This window comes from Aquarana catesbeiana, linkage group LG03, assembly GCF_042186555.1.
Source record: "Aquarana catesbeiana isolate 2022-GZ linkage group LG03, ASM4218655v1, whole genome shotgun sequence".
Classification (NCBI taxonomy): domain Eukaryota; kingdom Metazoa; phylum Chordata; class Amphibia; order Anura; family Ranidae; genus Aquarana; species Aquarana catesbeiana.
In genome coordinates, this window is record NC_133326.1 from 585,164,958 (window position 1) to 585,184,556 (window position 19,599).

General features: G+C 45.5%; 1 protein-coding gene across 6 annotated transcripts in view; it reads left to right on the forward strand.

Moving 5' to 3' along the window:
* Positions 1 to 19,599, forward strand: part of AAK1 (AP2 associated kinase 1) — a 214,619-nt gene that overhangs the window by 135,837 nt on the left and 59,183 nt on the right. For all 6 annotated transcript variants that reach the window (XM_073622010.1, XM_073622013.1, XM_073622011.1 and 3 more), the window contains exons 9-14: positions 844 to 923; positions 4,158 to 4,312; positions 4,396 to 4,682; positions 5,257 to 5,439; positions 7,740 to 7,969; positions 19,182 to 19,339. In XM_073622010.1, coding sequence (XP_073478111.1) covers positions 844 to 923; positions 4,158 to 4,312; positions 4,396 to 4,682; positions 5,257 to 5,439; positions 7,740 to 7,969; positions 19,182 to 19,339 — 1,093 coding nt within the window. The remainder of the gene's footprint in view (positions 1 to 843; positions 924 to 4,157; positions 4,313 to 4,395; positions 4,683 to 5,256; positions 5,440 to 7,739; positions 7,970 to 19,181; positions 19,340 to 19,599) is intronic.

Sequence of the window (19,599 nt, forward strand, 5' to 3'; positions counted from 1 at the left end):
CTGCTGAGGTTGTATAGTACATCTTTCTAATCTGCTGACATCTCCACTGAGGATCTTTCATATCACTAAATAAGTACATAAAAGTGTTTTTTTTTTTTTTTTGTTGCATTGCAAAAAAGAAAGTCTAAAGACTGCTTTAGCAATTCTGTATTTGATTAGTCTGACTGGTTCTGTATGTTAAAACATGTCCATGTTTTTTGGGTACTAGATAATATTCATGAGCATATGCATTGAGTGAGTGGAATAGCGCTAAAGAACCGCATTTACAACATGAGCGCTGCGTAAACTGTTAGCGCTATATAAATCCTGTATAATAATAATGAGTTGTCTTCATTTTACTTGTTGCTTAGTTGGGTAGTTGTGGGTGAATCCCAAAGTGAAATTGTACTGAGATGGGTAGGGTTGATGAGTTACAAGACTCTCCAACATAAATATGCTGCTTTTTCTGCAGGCTCTTAATTGGTGGAGTTTTCAGACCAGTTATAGATAGAGATATATATGCTGCCTTTTAGTAGCACATTTTAGTGTAATTTTATCCATAGTTGATTTGTGTTATGGAGCGAACACCAACATGCACATGCCTATGGTTTGAATAGAAAGTCAGTCGACTGCCTACTGCAGGCACTCAGTGGTTTGGATTATTAATACACATGGAAGTAAGAAATGAATATTGACTGGAGTGTTAGAAACAAATCAAATCTCCAAGAAAAGGCTTGATCATTCTTGTATTGTGGGCCTCAAGCAGCTACATCCAACAACAACATGCAGGGGGTAATAAAAACCCCTGAAATAAAAGCAGATATGAGTTTAACCTTGATTTTTCTTCTTGCCCCAATTGCCTAGGACTCTGTTATCCCTGCAAAACTGCCTGAACCAGTGAAAGCAGGAGAAGCTGCTCTTAAGAAAATCCAGCCGAAGGCCAGGTAAGTGTAACTCACACATGCCCGTGTCGCCTCCCCCCTCACTGACCAATGCTATGATTGGATACAGCGCAAGTTTGTCAGCAGGTTACAGCCAATTATTATGGCTGTATGCCTGATCAGCTGTGGCCAATCACAGCACAGAGTTCTGTGTTTACAAACACACAGGACTGTATACACAGACAGCGATCTGGCTGCTTCTTCTCCCTGTAATCCACTCTGAGTTCAGGGAGAAAAAAACAGCCAGATCTGTGTGTAAAAGCAGCACACATTACACTTGATGTTAACCCCTTCTCAGCCAGTGTCGTGTGTACAGTATTATCACTGATCACTATATGAGTGTCACTAGCAAACGTCAGTGTCAGTTGGTGTCCCTCCCAGCCAGTGTCTGTTAGCGCCATATTGCCTACCACACTATCACAGCTGCACTATAAGTGTCTGACTAATGCTATTACTAGCATAGTGTCCGTACAGATCAGTATCTTGATCACAATCTGAACTATACTAGTGTCCCCAAATAAGGACATGTAGCAGAATACATTTTGGCCTAAGTTTTATAAAGAAATTTGATTTTATCAGATGTGTTTTTATAACAGTAGAAAATAATGTTCTGTTGTGGTTTTTTTTTTTTTTTTTTTTTGTTGTTTTATTATTAATTTTCAGTTTTTTCTCCTTTATCCACTTCAGCTCTGGAAGATTTACCCCCCCCCCCCCCCTTCATGACCAGGCCATTTTCTGCGCTGTATACGGCACTGCGTTACTTTAACTGACAATTGCGCATTCGTGCAACACTGTACCCAAACGAAACTTGTGTCCTTTTTTTCCTACAAATAGAGCTTTCTTTTTGTGGTATTTGACAACCTCCTGCGGTATTTATTTTTAGCACTATAAACAAACATAGACCGAAAATTTTGAAAAAAAAAAAAAAAAAAGTTTTACTTTCTGCTGTAAGACATACCCAATAAAAGAAATTGAAAAAATCTAATTCCTTCATAAATTTAGGCCAATATGTATTCTGCTATATATTTTTGATAAACAAAAAAATCCCAATACGTGTATATTGATTGGTTTGCGCAAAAGTTATAGCGTCTACAAACTATGGGATATATATTTTTTTTTTACTAGTAATGGCTGCAATCAGCGACTTATATTGGGACTGCGATATAGTGGCGGACAGTCTGACGCTAACTGACACTTTTGACACTTTTTGGGGACCAGTGACACTAATACAGTGATCAGCGCTACAAATATGCACTGTCACTATACTAATGACACTGTCTGGGAAGGGGTTAAAATTGGGGGCGATCAAAGGGTTAACTGTGTGCCTGACCAGTGTTTTACTATACTGTGTGAGGTATTTTTACTAGGGCAAGACATGGAATTTATTCCCTGCTTTGCAGGAACACAAATGCCATCTCTTCCCTACTATCAGAACGGCAATCTGCCTTGTTTACATAGGCAGATTGCAGTTCTGTCTCTCTGCCTAACGATCGACGGATGCTGGAGGACATCTGGTACCATGCCCCCATCGATCGGCTCCCACTGTGTGTAATCACAGTGGAAGCAAGCCGGTGCGCGTGCGCCCCCCCTACCCAGAATTGTCAGATCACGTATATGTATTGTGGATATAGAAAGTCTACACACCCCTGTTAAAATGTCAGGTTTCTGTGCTCTAAACAAATGTGACAAAGATAAATCATTTCAGAAGTTTTTCCATCTTTTAATGTGACCTATAAACTGCACAACACAATTGAACAACAAACTGAAATCTTTTAGGTGGAGGGAAGTAAAAATGAAAAGCTAAAATATGTTTGCATAACCAACACTTTGTTGGAGCACCTTTTAATTTTATCACAACACTTAGTCTTTTTGGGTATGAGTCTATTAGCGTGGCACATCTTGACTTGGCAATACTTGCCCACTCTTCTTTGTAAAAACACTCCAAAACTGTCAGATTTGTGAGGGCATCTCCTGTGCACAGCCCTCTTCAGATCTTCCGATTCAGGTCTGAGTTCTGGCTGGGCCATTCCAAAACTTGAATCTTCTTCTGGTGAAGCCATTCCTTTGTTGATTTGGATGTATGCTTTGGGTCTTTGTCATGCTGAAAGATTAAGTTCCTCTTCATGTTCAGCTTTCTAGCAGAAGCCTAAAAGTTTTGTGCCAATATTGACTGGCATTTGGAACTGTTCATAATTCCCTCTACCTTGACTAAGGCCCCTGTTCCAGCTGAAGAAAAACAGCCCCAAAGCATGATGCTGCCACCACCATGCTTCACACTGGGTATGGCGTTCTTTTGGTAATGTTCAGTGTTGTTTTTGCGCCAAACGTATCTTTTGGAATTATGGCCAAAAAGTTCAATTTTGGTTTCTTCAGACCATAACACATTTTCCCACATTCTTTTGTGAGACTTCAAATGTGTTTTTGCACAATGTAGCTGGGCTTGGATGTTTTTCTTCTTCGTAAGAAAAGGCTTCCGTCTTGTCACTCTACCCCATAGCCCAGACATATGAAGAACACGGGAGATTGTTGTCACATGTACCACACAGCCAGTACTTACCAGATATTCCTGCAGCTCTTTTAATGTTGCTGTAGGCCTCTTGGTAGCCTCCCTGACCAGTTTTCGTCTTCATCAATTTTGGAGGGACGTCCACTTCTTGGAAATGTCACTGGTGCGCCATATTTTCTCCACTTGATGATGACTGTCTTCCCTGTGTTTCATGGTATATCTAATGCCTTGGAAATTCTTTTGTTCCCTTCTCCTACCTTTTAACAATGAGATCCTTGTTGATGCTTTGGTACCTTTTGGTGGACCATGGCTTTTGCTGTAGGATGCAACTAACAAAATGTCAGGAAAGACCTACTAGAACAGCTGAACTTTATATGGGGTTAATCAGAGGCACTTTAAATGATGACAGGTGTGTACTGACTCCTGTTTAACATGGGTTTGAATGTGATTGCTTAATTCTGTACTGTGCTATATTCCAGGTGGAAAAAGTTCTGAAATGATTTATCTTTGTCTCATTTTTTTACTTCACAGAAACCTGACATTTTAACAGGGGTGTGGAGACTTTTTATATCCGCTGTACGTAATCTGGTGGACAGGTGCCGCCCTGTAGCAGTAAAAGTGCTATAGGGCGAACCTGGAGCAGTTAAAAAAAAAAAAAAGATATACTGTTTGTGCACAAAATTTGTTATTTTTGATTGCCAATGCCAACTTTGCGCTGTTCTAATTTACAGGCTCACTGATCCGGTTCCAACAACTGAAACCTCTATTGCACCTCGCCAGAGGCCCAAAGCTGGTCAGACTCAGCCAAACCCAGGGATACTTCCTATTCAGCCAGCTCTGACACCAAGGAAAAGGCCCACTGTTCAGCCTGCTGCTGCCTCCCCTGGTATGTTTGTCACGATAGTTCAGTTCTTTCGGGAATTTGAAGATGAATGTTTTCTGAATTTTGTCATACTCATTTTGTTTTAGTTCCAGCTGGAGGCATTCAGCCCACAGCCCCACCTGCAGTTCAGCCCGCTGTAAAGCCAGTGGCTCAGCCCCAACAACAGGTGAAGCCTGCTCAGCCTTCCCCACAGCCTAATGCCACAGTGACCACCACAGCCCAAACTGCAGCAGCTCTGCAGACCCCAGCAGCACCGGCGGCTCAGCCTGCACCTCTTCCGCAACAGCAGCAGATATATCTAAAGCAGCAGCAACTTCTACAACAACAGCAGGCGGCAGCATTGTATCAGCAACAGATGCTGCAGGCTCAGCAGGTGAATATTATATGTGTACATTCAAAATACATTTGCTACTGAACACCTTAAAGGGTTATTCCAACAAGCAGTAATGTTTTAGCTATGGGTGGACACTGGAAATCCTGAGATGCATGTCAACTACTGTATATTACATGGGGGACTCCAGCAATAAGACTTTACTATGGAAATAGCTGGCTTTGTCAGTGTATCCTGTAGCAGCAGCATGAGAAGACTCACTTTTTTTTCAAAGTGAGAATGAGACACCATTTAAAGGCATGCATGTATCAGCGGAAACCACAGGCTCACTGTTAGGTGCCTCTGAGAGACACAGATCGGTGGGCAATTCAACCTGTTGGCTTTTTACCAAAACTAAAAATGTACCTTTAGGTGAAGTAATGTTTCATAATGAGTACCATTGCTAGATATACATCAAGCACCAGAGCATAGATCTACTGATTCCTTTTAAATGTCTGAAGGCACAGTTCTGTGCATGTGAATAATTGTATTTAACCAAGCATTATAACAAATGTGTGTGGATTTTTTGTGGTTGCTTATTATGTAATTCAGATCTCCCTTTTATTCTATCCCACAGATGCAAGCCATGCAGCAGCAGCAGATGATCCAGGCCTACTACCTTCAGCAGCAGCAGCTGATGGCCCAGCAGGCTGCAATGCAACAGAAAGCAGCTCAGCAGGTTGTAATGCAGACCCCCTTACCTGCTCAGCCTCAAGTTGTGCCAGCTACTGTGCAGGTGCCCGCTGCCCAGGACCAGGGGGTGAGTGTGGTTGACAGATTGGTAATATAGTTAGTAATATAATTATTTGGCTGAACCACTGGCCCATGATCCTGTGAATAGCTAACACATGTAGTACTAGGCAGTGTGGCCATTGTCCCTTCTCAGTGTGGCCATTGTAAAGCAACCAAAGTGACTACTTTATAGTGGAGAGCTTGCTTGTTGCTATTAACTCTCTGCTGGACACCACAGTATTTACCTCCTACTGAGTTTGCATTATTCATTCATAAATTGTAGGCCACATTGTGAAGTTTGGAGTATCCTATAGAGTTTCTGTACTTAATGTTGCAGATAGATTGGAGGAGAGGCAGGTTGCATGACTCCTTCTGGATTTTTCTTTATTCATTCATTTGAATTGCTGTCTACTTACTCCGGAAGGAAGCAGGGTGTAATGCACATTTTTAGCTGCTAATCAGGATTATGTAGTCATTTTCACTTTTGTGTGGTCTAGCAGTTTCCAATTGCAATCTCTGCTACATGGCAGCCCAGTTATCCCACTATTGTCAATGGTTCAGACTTGTTTGGTGAACACTCTCCTAACACAGATGGTGGATTTAATTCTAAAAACCAATGTACGACCTTAATCATAAACACAGTGGTTATTTACAATCCTAAGATCATTCCATAGCTTAGAGCTGTGCAAATTAACATACTTAAAGTGGATGTAAACCCTCACATATACCCAGTGAAGTGAACAGCCGCCGATGATACACAGATGAAACAAATCTCCCTACATAAGTTTTACATGTTTTTCTGCTGTCTTCAGCTTTCTAGATTCATTAGACCGTGCACATCGTGTTAGAACATTTTCTTCCTGTTTCAGCAGTGAGAGGGGAGTCTTGGCATACACTGGGTGTGAGCTGATTGGGGGAAAGGCACAGACCCCCCCCTCCTCCACATAGGCAGAGTAACGAAGAAAGTTGCAGAGCTGTGCTGTGAATAGACAAGCTCTCTGCTTATCTATCTCTTAGGCCCCATGTACACTGCTGCTGCTAAACGGATGTTCAGAGGCAGTTGGACACTTTTTTCAACTGCCCCTGAACTCATTCAATGTTATCTTATGTGTACATGTACACAGGTTTGTTTATTGTCGTTTTTAGGCAGTTGCGTTTTTATAGGTCTTTTTTTTTTTTTTTAAGGCAAAAAAATTAGTTCAGACGGCAAAGGCGGCTAATCGCGGTTTTTCGTTTGTGACTTTTTACGTTTTTTATTTGTTTATTTTTTTTATTTATTTATTTTTTAGAAACGCTGCTAAACGCAAACGCTGCAAAACTGAGGTTTTAAACGTGGGTTATTATCTGTCAAGTTAAATCGTTCAGGAGAGGTTGTAAAAACGTCCTGTGTACATGAAGCCTAAGTTCCCTCCCCAACACAAATTTTCAACTGCTTTTCTCTCCTGTGTCGGAGAACTTGTCAGAAGTTATGCTAATAACAAAGGAACAGAGCAGCAGAAAGACACGGGACTCAGAGCTTTGGAGAGAGATACGTAAACACTACAGATATATGTGCCCAGGTCGTGAATGGGGTTTACATCCGCTTTAAGATGATATTTGCTGTTCTTAGCCATGAATTGGCTGCTGCCATAGATAGTCATAGAACTGAAAAAGATCTATAGCAGCAAGTCCTCTAGCAATCCGTCCACCTCATATCAGTTGGTTCTAGATGAGCACTTCACATAGCTATTAGTTGTTCCTGGGAAGTTATTGAGCCGCGTTCTATAAATTGCTGAATGACCCTCTTTAGAACCCACAATATTAAAAGTAATATAATTGGAGTTGATTTACTACAACTAAAGAGTGCAAAATCTGGTGCAGCTCTTCATAGAAACCAATCGGCTTCAAGGTTTTTTTTCATCAATGCTTAATTGAACAAACTGAAGTTAGAAGACTGGCTATCGTGCACAGCTGCACTATATTTTGCACTCTACAGTTGTCGTAAATCAACCCCAATGAGTAGAACAAAAATTGACTAACTTGCTTTGGTAGTCATTTGCATTGCTTACTATGTTACAGTTGTAATAATGAACTACTATCTTTGTGAAGATTAGTTGATACTTAGAACAAACTTCAAGCCGAGGTAATGAATCAGTCAACAAATTGAATGTAATCATTCTTGGGACAAATATACTGTAGATCTATACTTGGACAAAAAGTAAATTAAAAAAAAAAGAAAATCAAAACATGGGCAAACTTGGTCATTTTCTGCCATCACTCCTATATGCTTCTTTGTTAATATTTTTGCCCTCGACAGCAAAAAAAAAAAAATCTTCCTGTGTATTGCAGGTCCAAGCTCCTATAAGGACCACCCAGAAATCGCTGCCTGCGACAACACTGCCCAGTGCAGGGCCTAAATTAGGATCCCTTACTCCTCCTTCCTCTCCGAAAACCCAACGTGGAGGACACAGAAGGATACTGAGTGATGTCACGCACAGTGCTGTCTTTGGTGTTCCTGCTAGTAAATCTACTCAGCTTCTCCAGGCTGCAGCTGCTGAAGCCAATCTCAATAAGTCAAAGTGAGAAATTTTCTATACACTATGGGTATCTGGGCTCTTTTTTTTTTTTTTTTTTTTTTTTTAACATTAATATGACATTAGTCTGAATCAGTAAGGTCTGAAAAATTGAACATTTAACAGATATTAATCTGCCATAGAAATACAATTTTTTTTAGCGTTAAACGCCAGGCAAATGGCTTACAGTGTTACACTAAACCCAGCATCCTGCATTCACTATATCTGGTCTCCCACCGTACACCAAATATGGAAATGCAATTATTTTAGTAAATAAAAACTGCTAAATACCTTTTCTCTTTTGTTCATTGACAGACACAGCGCTCCATTATTCAGAACCATAGGTTATACCGCCCCCCCCTACAGGAGTAGGACACGGCAGAAAAAAAGACTTGGCTACACCTATGGGCAATCCTAGGTGGTATACACCCCCCTCTCTGCTATAGGTGTTCAGTTTTTTTTTTTTTTCTGGGATCTCTAGTCCTGGGAATTTTTTTTTTTTCCTGGAATTTTCTCCGGTGAGATCTACAATCAACGGACGCGATTGGGGGACGGCCTGCGGCGGCCCTCCCGTAATTTAGGCCACGGTATGCTAGGCCTCGTGGCCACCTCCTACAAGAGGGGCGGCGCTGTGGGGCCTCTGAGGGCGACCTCCTTTTAAGGGGTCCTTTAGGTGGACCCAGCATGGGTGCTCCTGGCACTCCCTGTGAAGGGCCTCAGCCTGGGCCCCCTGTGAGGGGCCTCAGTGGTGCCTTGTGTGGGTGGCGTCCGACGCCCCCCTGTGAGGGGACCGCAGTCGTTGTCTCCCTGTGAGGGGCCTCGTTCTGCTGCCACGGACGTAGCCCACCTTGCTGTGTTGGTGGCCACACTCCCTGTCCTGTCAGGGAGTGAGGATTCCTCCACAACTGCAGCGGTGCACGAAATGGCGCTGGTTGTTGCACTTATTACATCTGTGCGGGAACCTTTCAAGATGGGGGATGCTGCGGCGGAGGGCTGGTTCACCTTTGGCACCCATCTTGTGCTGCGAAAGCGTTCCCTTCTCCCTCTTATTTTGCCAAATTTGTCCATTAAGACTGGGAGTGTCCAAAGTGTAGTAATATGCCCAAAACATGCTCGGCCATTTCAGTATACAAGATGGCTTAAATCTGCAACTATTGAATAATGTTTAGAAAGATGCTTGCATAAGCACTGTACTTCCGAAAACGCTTGCTCTGAGGTACCCCTTTGAAGAGTCCCTCCTTCAGAAGTGGACTGTTCCACCAGTAGTGGTCCCGCCTGTCTCTAGGTTGCTCAAGGCAACCATGATTCCAATAGAGGAATCTCTGGCTTCTAAATATCCAGCTGACATACCTGGAGGGGGAGCAGAACCCCCCTGCCTTCGCTGCATTGGCAGACCTGTTGGTCTAGGCACTGCAGTTTGTCTGCTATGCCTCTTGGCCGCAGTTCCCCTGGTTGCTGAGCTCTCTGTTTCTGCAGTAGCGCTTAAACATGTATTGTTGGGGGGCTACCCTGGATGACATTACGCGTCTTGATTTTGTCCGGTTACAAGATAGTTTTCCGGCCTTATTCCCCCCAAAATTTTTTTGCTTCCAATGTGCATCTGGAGTCGGACCAATTGCTTTTCTTCTCATGGGGCTGTGCAAGCCCTTTTGCTTCAGAGTCTGATTGTCCCGGTTCCCGTGTCGGGAACAGTTTCAGCGGTTTTATTCAAACCTGTTCACAGTCCAAAAGATGGAGGGCATGGTACGGCCAGTTCTGGACTTCAAGGCCCTGACCTGCCTTGTGTGAGTACAGAAGTTCAGGATGGAGTCCGTCCGCACGATGGTGGCACCCCTTCTTCATGGGGACTTTTTTTTCCACAAATGCTTACTTGCGCATTCCACTATGTGCCCGACTCCTGCACTTCCTCCGTTTTGCTGTGGGTGCTGAGCATTATCAGCGCGTGGTGTTGCCCTTTGGTCTTGCCACCACTCCTCGGGTGTTCACAAGGTATTGTCCCTGGATCTGGCGTGGTTATGTTAGTGGGGATTTGCGGTCCTGGGCTACCTTGACGATCTTCTTCTGTGAGTCCTCGACTACCCCGAGGGGTAACGTAGCTCCTATACCGACCTTGACAGATTTCAATTGGCTTCTATACTATCTGAAATCTGCTCTGGCCCCTTCCAGAACATTGGATTATTTGAGTCTGACCCGGGCTTCAGCTCTGGCCAGAGTGTTTCTTCCTCTGGACAAACTCCAGAAGTTGCATGCTGCGTTTTTCATTTACTGTTGTCCGGCAGGTGGGCCTCCCTGCGGACCTGCATGTGGGTCTGATGGTATCTCTACCTTTTTGAGGCAATTCCATTTGCACAATTCCATACAAGCTCCCTTCAGGGAGATCTTGGCATAATGGGACAAGTGCCCAAGGTCTCTGGACAATCGGATTCGGCTGAGCCAGGAAACCAGAAGTTCCCTGGTCTGGTGGCTTCGCTCTCAGGTTCTTCGGCGGGGTAAAAGCTTTCTCCCTTTGTATTGAACAGGGTGACCACCAATTCCAGTCTGTCCGGGTGAGGAGATGTCTTGGGACTGAGCTCTGCTTAGGGTCGTTGGACGCTGGTGGCATCCGGACTGGGCAATATCCTGGAACTTTGAGCGATCGGACTGTCTGGATCACGAACGGATCGACTTTGGGGGCTCCTGGTACGGATCCAGGCGGACACTGCAACTGCGGTGTCTGTTATTCACCAGGGCGGGCCAAATAGGGTGTTGGCAGCCCTGGCAGTTGCCAGTATACTCCGATGGGCAGAACGTCTCGTTCCGGCCCTCTCCGACGTACGCATTCCAGGAGTGGAATACTGACAGGCGGATGCCTCAGTCGACTAGGGTTGGACCACAGGGTGGGCCCTTCACCGGGCCGTGTTTCATCAAATATGTCTCCGATGGGGAACTGCTAAGGTACATCTATTTGCGTCTTGGCTCAGCAGGACGGTACCAAGGTTTCTGGCAAGGTCACAGGATCCTCTGGTGGACACCTCAATTGCTCTGGTGGCCCATGGGGCTGGTAACGTTTGCTCTATTTCTTTCCTGCTCTCCAGGTTTTGCTGTGGCTTTTGTGCAGGATCATGGCCGCGGGGATTCCGGTCATTCTATTGGCTCCGGATGGGTCCCGTCGGTCTGGGTATGCCCACCGGGTGCGCCTGGTCGCCGACGTTCCTTGGCGACTGCCTCTCAGTGAGGATCTGCTGTCCTAAGGGCTGTTCTTCCATCCTGCTTTAGAGTCGCTGGTTTTAACAACCTGGCTGTGATGGGCCAGGTGCTACAGTTCCGACGCTGCTGATGGCTAGGGAGTCTACCTCTAGGAGGTTCTACCTCTGGATGTGGAAAGCGCATATATCCTGGTGTGAGTCACCGGGCATTCATCCTCGTTCTTTCTCGGTGGCTTCTTTTCTGACATCCCTTCATGGGGGGTTGAGCAGAAATGGACCTCGAGTACCATCAAGGACCAGGTGTCAGCCTGGGTGGTCTTCTTCAGCATCCCCTGGTCTCTCACTCCCTGGTGCGTACCTTTTTATTCAAGGGGTTCAGCGTCTGTTTCCACCGGTGCGGTCTCTTCTACCGCCGTAGTATCTGAACCTGGTGATTTTGGTTCTCCAGAAGCCTCTCTCTCAAAATATTCTGGAGATTCCACTGCTTACTCTGTCTCGGAAGGTGGCATCTTGGTGGCTATCACCTCTCCTCGCAGGGTGTCAGAAATGGTGGCGTTCTCTTGTCCTACACCTTACCCAGTGTTACACAAGGTTAAGGTGGTTCTTCACCCTTTTCCCATCGTTCCTTTCTCGGATTTCCATTTGAATAAGGACACTTCCTTGTTCCTGGTGAGCACATCCTAAGGAATTTTCCTTCTCTACCCTGGATGTGATTTGGGGGATTCGGGCAGCCACTGAGTCTTTTTGGAGGTCAGACTCACTGATCACGGATGGGCCAAGAAAGGGGCTGTCTGCTTCTGGATGGATCAGAGAGATGATGACACTGGCCTATTCTGTGAGGGATCGGGTTCTTCCTTTTCCTGTTACGGCACTTTCTACTCGGTCGCTTAGTGCTTCTTGGGCTTCCTGTCATCAGTCATGCGTTGCGCAAGTTTGCAAGGCGGCCACTTGGTCGTCGGTGTTCACTTTCACAATGTTCTACGAAGTGGATGTGTTTTTTGCATCTGCGGATGCCTTTTTTGGCCGCAAGGTTTTGCAGGTTGCTGTTTTAGATGGTCTATTCCCTCTTGAAGGGGTATTGTTCGGTTTGGGCTCCAGCTTGTTCTGCGTTGAGCTCCTGTTACCTGGTTGGCTCTTGTGTTAGCCTTGGGATTTTTCGTTGTCCCACCCCTCATGTTTGGCACTGCTTTGGGACGTCCCCATGGTTCTGAATAATAGAGCGCTGTCTGTGTCAATGAACAAAAGAGAAAATGGGATTTTTGACTTGCTGTATAAATCCATTTCTCTGAGTTCATTGACTGACAGACACAGCACCCACCCCTCTAAGAAGTTTTAATACTTCTGACACTGCTTGTTACTAAACTGAAGGCCGATAGCAGAGAGGGGGGTGTATACCACCTAGGACTGCCCATAGGCGTAGCCAAGTCTTCTTTTTTTTTTTTTTTTTTTTTTTTCTGCCTGGTGTCCTACTAAAGTAGGGGGCGGTATAACCTATGGTTCTGAATAATGGAGCGCTGTGTCTGTCAATGAACTCAGAGAAATGGTTTTTACAGTAAGTCAAAAATCCCATTTTCCCAAGGCGTCTTTCAGGACAGCACCTGAAAGATAGCGACTCCACCCACCGGAACAGGAAACACCTTCTTCCTCCAAACTTTAAAGGGAGGCGCCTCCCCACCATACCTCAGTTTTTTGTGTTTCCTCCGGCCTGGAGGGAACATCTTTTGAGGGGGAGTCAGGTTCTCTCAGGTGCTCCTGGGAGACGGGGCTTCCCTTCCTTTTTTCCTCCTTCAGGGACCCGCTGTCCTCCCGGCCTACCCAAGCCTCGGCAGCGGTAGCAAACGGGCTCCTCTTCCCCTCCTGGTGCTCGGTGAGAGCCGTAGACCCGGTGATCTGTGCGGTCGTAGGGCGGCGGTGCGCGTGCGCCGCCGCCATGTTTTTTGGCCGGCAGGCGCGGCGGAAGTGACATGGCGAGGTCACTGGGTCAGCAGAAGCGTCATTTCCAGCGTGGATGCAAGGTGGGAGGAGGGAGGACAGGAACTGGCACCTATCTTCCGCTTCCGGTCCGGTGCAGATGCACTATGGGAGTCCGGAAGCGGCTTATAAAGCCACAAGTGAGGAGCTGCACACCAGAGATGGAGGACTCAGCGTCTGCAGCGGTGGGGACAGGCACAGGCGCCAGTAAAGCTCAGGTAGGAGCAGCAGCTTAAGTCTGCCTTTCTTCCTTTTCCTGGGTTTGGTCTATTTTCTTTTTTTCTCTACCCCCTAGTGGCAAGGGGCCTGTCTGGGCACTAGAGGCTGACTGGTTTTCTTCTTAGTGCACCTATGGGTGATTCTTATGTAGCTGAGACCGGGTCTCACTAAAAGGTCCCCTGGTTTTTTTCCCTTTTTTTGTTTTTTCTCTCACAGGCCAAAAGCTCTGACCCAAAGAAGAGATGTCCTTCTTGCAGGGCCAAAATGGGAGAAAATTGGAAAAAAGTCTTATGCAGTACATGCATCACTTCTTTAGTTAGGGAGGAATCAGCTTCAGTTTGTGATGACCTGGTTGCCTCTGTAAAGAAGGAACTATACGCCACGATTCAGACTTTTCGTGACTCCTTAGTCAATCCAGCTGCTAGTCAGCCATCCACGTCTGAGGCTTCCCAGGGTTCTATTTCTATCCCCATGGTAGAAGCTTTACCTGAAGGCCCCTCTATGAGGGAAGAGCAGTCCCCTGCCCCTTCCGTTAAAGATTCGGAGGAGGAGGGTGAGGAAGCGGAGGTGGCTCCTTCCAAATTTAAGCTTTCCCTAGAGGAGGTTGACGGACTCCTTAAGGCTATCCATGTTACACTTGGCTTAGGTGAGGAAAGGAAGGAGTTATCCCTTCATGACCGCATGTATGTAGGTTTAAATGAGCCTAAGGGGCGAACATTTCCGGTTCATTCGGTCATTTCTGACGCCATTACTAAAGAATGGCAAGATCCAGAGAAAAAGCCCTTCTTTTCCAGAGCCCACAAAAGGCGCTTCCCTTTTGAGGAGGAAAAAGCAGACCCCAAAACGTCTTTTTCGACCTCAAAAAACTCAACAGCAACAGCAGGAAAATAAGTTTCAGGGCAGGAGGAAAAATTGGTCTGCGCAAAAAGCGAAGGGCAAAGGAGGAATTCTCTTCCGTCCTCCTTCGCAGGCCGAAAGCTCACAATGACTCATCTCTGCGGGTCGGCGGAAGATTACGAGAGTTTCTTCCGCAGTGGTCAGGGATAACTTCAAATCAGTTTATTCTGACCACTCTCTCGCAGGGTTATACTCTCGAGTTTTCCGGAAGCCCCCAAGAAGGTTTCTGGTAACAAATGTTCCTCGAGATCCAATAAGGGCCCTTGCCATGAAATCCTCTCTGGAGGAACTGATGCAGCAGGGTGTAGTAATCCCAGTGCCACCAGAAGAATGGCACGAGGGCTTCTATTCACATGTCTTCCTGGTAAAAAAACCAACAGGAAGATTTCGTTTAATTCTCAATTTAAAGCCACTAAACAGAGCCATCAATACAGAAAGTTCAAGATGGACTCAATTTTCACCGCCAGAAATCTTCTGACTCCAGGTTGTTTCATGGCGTCAGTGCATCTAAAGGATGCATACTTGCATATTCCAATCTCATCCCAGTCCCAGAGGTTTCTCAGGTTGGCGGTAAGGTTGGAAGGCAGAATTCAGCATCTGCAATTCAGAGCCCTACCCTTCGGGCTATCATCCGCACCCCGAATTTTCACCAAAGTAATGGCAGAGGCCCTAGCTCCACTGCTATTTTTCGCCCCCTCAAGAGAGGAATTGAGGAGCAATTTAAGCAGAGCACGCAGCCATCTGGAGTCTCTAGGTTGGATCCTAAATCTCCAAAAATCTTCCCTGGAACCATCTCAGGAGATTCGGTTTCTAGGGTATATAATAAATTCGGTAAGCCAAAAAATTTTTCTTCCTTCAGAGAAGAAAGGAAAAATCCAGGATAGAGTGTCTTTCTTGCAGACCAACCAGCAGCTGACGGTAAGATTGGTCATGTCAGCCCTGGGTGTTCTGACTTCGTCAATGCCAGCTGTTCAGTGGGCAAGACTACACTTCAGACATCTGCAGGCTTTTCTTCTGAGATCTTGGGATCACAATTTGGAATCCCTAGACTCAGAGGTAAGAGTTCCAACCCAAGTGAAGAGGTCACTATGGTGGTGGAAAAGGCAGGAAATCCTATCGGAGGGGTTAGTCTGGGCCTTTCCAATCGGAAAAAGGCTGACAACCGATGCCAGTTCCTGGGGTTGGGGAGCCCACCTAGAAAAGGGTTTCACTCAGGGAAACTGGTCCAGGAAAGAGGCAACCAAGTCCTCAAACTGGAGAGAGCTCAAGGCGATCGACTTGGCTCTGAAGTCATTTGCTCAGGGGCTTCGGGCCCAGCATGTTCAAATACTAACAGACAATGCCACGGCCGTGGCTTATATAAACAGGCAGGGAGGTACAAGGAGCAGATCGCTGCAAGTACTAGCCATGAGCATTCTCCGTTGGGCAGAAGGGCACTTGCTGTCTTTATCAGCAGTCCATCTAAAGGGATCCCTGAATGGGGTGGCGGATTTCCTGAGCAGAAACCCCATTCGGGAAGCAGAATGGTCGCTGAACCCAGAGGTTTTCGCCATGATTGTCGAGAAGTGGGGGCTGCCAGAGGTGGACCTGTTCGCCTCAAAGGAGAATGCCTTGGTTCTGCAATTTTTTTTCCCTAAGCAATCACGACGGGTCACTAGGAACAGATGCCTTGGCGTATCCATGGAGATTCCATCTCTGCTACGCTTTCCCCCCATTCCAGTTAATTCCCTTAGTATTAAGAAAGATTCAAAGGGAAACGGTACCGGTTATCCTAATCACGCCTTTTTGGCCGAGAAGGGCTTGGTTTTCAACCGTTCTGAAAATGGCGGTCAGGCCTTGTTGGCATCTGCCCCTCAGGCACGATTTACTATTTCAGGGGCCAGTAAATCACCCAGAGGTAGCCACTTTGGCGCTCACAGCCTGGTATCTGAAGAGCAGCTCTTAAGGAGCAAAGGTTTTTCCAACCGGTTAATCTCAACGCTATTATCCAGTAGGAAAAGGGTGACTAGAAATATCTATTCCAAGGTCTGGAAGGTTTACAATACATGGTGTAATTCATCTGACCAGGACCCAGGGAGTCTTGTTACCATTCTGGAATTTTTACAGGTTGGTGCTGACAAGGGACTAGCAGTTAGTACCTTGAAGGTACAGGTGGCTGCTCTAGCAGTGTTCCTAGAAAGATCGGTTGCCTCAGATCCATTGGTAACCAGATTTTTCAGATCCCTTACGAGATCCAGACCAGCACCACTTAAGTTGTTTCCCAAATGGGATCTGTCGATAGTCCTCCAGTCTCTAACAAGGAGTCCCTTTGAACCTTTGGAAGAAGCGCCACTCAGATATCTCACTTTTAAGTCTGTGTTTCTGATTGCCATGGTCTCTGCACGCAGGATCAGTGAGCTTAATGCTTTATCAGTTAAGGAACCCTATTTATCTATCTTCCCAGAAAGGGTTATACTTAGAACAGATCAGAAATTCTTACCAAAGGTAGCTTCAGTACAAAATCGTGTTCAGGACATTGTACTTCCGACCTTCTGCCCCAACCCAGTAGGGGAGAAGGAGACTTGTTTTCACATGTTGGATGTTAGAAGAGTTTTGTTATGTTACTTGGAAAGGACAAAGCTCTTTAGACGTTCAGATTCTCTGTTTGTGCTATTTTCGGGCAACAGGAAAGGTTGCCAGGCTTCTAAAATCTCTTTAGCAAGGTGGCTGAAGTTAGCCATTTCAGAGGCTTATTTGCATGCAGGTGTGTCTCCTCCAGCAGGAATTTCTGCACACTCAACAAGAGCATTAGCGGCCACTTGGGCAGAGAGAGCTGGTGCCACCCCTGAGCAAATCTGCAAGGCGGCAACATGGTCGAGTTTTCACACATTCGTGAAACATTACAAGCTGGACCTCACATCTGCTAATGATCAGGCGTTTGGCAGAAAGGTCCTGCAAGCTGTTGTCCCGCCCTAAGGGGGTAAGTCTCTGTTATCCTCTCAGGTGCTGTCCTGAAAGACGCCTTGGGAAAAACCAAGTTAGACTTACCGGTAACTTGTTTTCCAGAAGTCTTTCAGGACAGCAACATCCCGCCCTATTGTATTGTATATACTATGCTGTGACTAACGTATGTGTTTATGTGTTCCAGCCGGGGCCGGAGGTCTTCTCTACTACAACTGAGGTATGGTGGGGAGGCGCCTCCCTTTAAAGTTTGGAGGAAGAAGGTGTTTCCTGTTCCGGTGGGTGGAGTCGCTATCTCTCAGGTGCTGTCCTGAAAGACTTCTGGAAAACAAGTTACCGGTAAGTCTAACTTGGTTTTTCTCCGCAGTATATAGCAGTCTTGTGACTTCTATCCGTGTCTGGTTAAAGCTTGTAGGAGGAGGTTTCATTCTTCTCTGACTGTCTTATGAGGCTGCAGGACCCCTGACCCTCTGTCAGGACAATGCTGATTGGCCCTGTGCTGATCACATGCACTCTCCCAAGAAAAGAAAAAACTCTCTAGCAATAAACTCCAAAACTGAGCATGTGCAGAGTTGCCCAAGGCTCTGTACTATCAGGAGATGATTGGGGAAGTGGAACAAGGGGAGGATCAGAGAAGAAAGGATCAAACAGCCTTTTTACACAATGCAGATGATTAACCCCTTAGGTTCCACAGTGGGTATACCAATCACACTTTACTGTATATACAGACTGATTTTACTGTTGCGGGTTTAGTAACACTTTAATACACAGTTCAATTGCATACATGTTCGCTATTTTGCCTGCCAAAGCAATGGTAAATTTGACCAGCTATTCCACACACACACACACACACACACACACACACACACACACACACACACACACACACACACACACACACACACACACACACACACACACACACACACACACACCCCTCTTCTGGTCACTAAGATCATTCTGCTACTTCCTGGATTAAAGGTGCTGATACTAATTCATTGAACAGTGGTGACATCAGAAGGTGAATGACTCTGAAACACCGAATACTTTGCTTTGCCTGTTCATTAAATTAGGAACTTTTAAAGTGAGGGTAGTATACTTTGATGTCTGCTTCTGCAACCCAAAAACTTCAGCAAACTTCTGCCACCATACAGGCTTGTAAGCATTATGTTTTATAACTTTGTACGTGTTTCCAATTTGTACCTATAGCGGATAGGAGCTGTAGTGTAATAATGGTACTCCTCTGCCTGGCCTGTTTTAAGTTTCAGGTGGCAGTTAACATTTTTTTCTGAATTTGCATTGCACTTACTGCATGTTTTAGATAATAAAAGTGCTTAGTCACTGCTTGATCTGGTGTTCCCTCTACACATGATTTTGTTGAATACCTTAGGTTAAGTCTCTTCCTCCACCTTCATCCCATGAGAATGTTTCCCCGTGGGGAAGTTGAGCGCTAAGCGAAGCAAAAGCTGTCAACCCATCCACTGTAAGACAGACCTCAGGTCTATGCCAGTGACGTTGGGGCATCTCTTATTTGGCCCTGTGTGATTGAAAATGGAATGGATTGTTTCCCAGGAACATACTTGCATTGTATTGGCTTATTTATATATAAATAGGTTCTCTTACAAGGGTAAGTTTTACATTTATCCTAGACTTTAGGGCTATTCGTGTAGTCCGATAAATCGCCTGTCTGATATTCCCTTTTCTTACTGCAGACCCTGACTGAAAAGATTAGTCCCAAAAAATTATATTCCTGACCAAATTTGAGGTTTTCAGGCATGATGGGCACCAAGTACTGTGCTCACATGCAAGATTTTTGTTGCTTCTTAGCTGCTAAAATCTATTGTTTAGTAGGAACCCCACTAAAGCTGCAGTCAGACCCATCAACACACACAGTTGGTTGCATTTCTGTCTTTTCAGGGATATAGTCTATTTCAGGTTTATTTTTTAAATTGCTTTTAATTACTTGTACTGCAATAATCAGGCTGTGCTCTTTCCCCCCCGAATAGGTCGGCTACAACAACCCCCTCTGGCTCACCAAGGACTTCTCAGCAGAATGTCCACAATCCCCCGGAGTCTTCTGGCTGGAACCCTTTTGATGATGATAACTTCTCAAAACTCACCGCTGAGGAACTCCTAAACAAGGACTTTGCTAAGCTGGGAGAGAGTAAGAGCATTTTACTGTTTTGTGTTTATTCCTGTGATTTGGTAGTTTGTGTTTAAGGCCTGGTTCACACTGGTGTGACATAAGCTTTGACTTTGGGAGCACATTTCGCATGACATTTACAAATCAATGGTTCCCGATGAGAGCCGTCTTAACTGGTCCGACACAAGTCGGTCCGACTTTGAAAAAAGGTTCCTGCGCTACTTTAGTCCATTTTCAGCCTATTCAATACCATTGAAGTCAGATCAAAGGCAGTTCCTTGT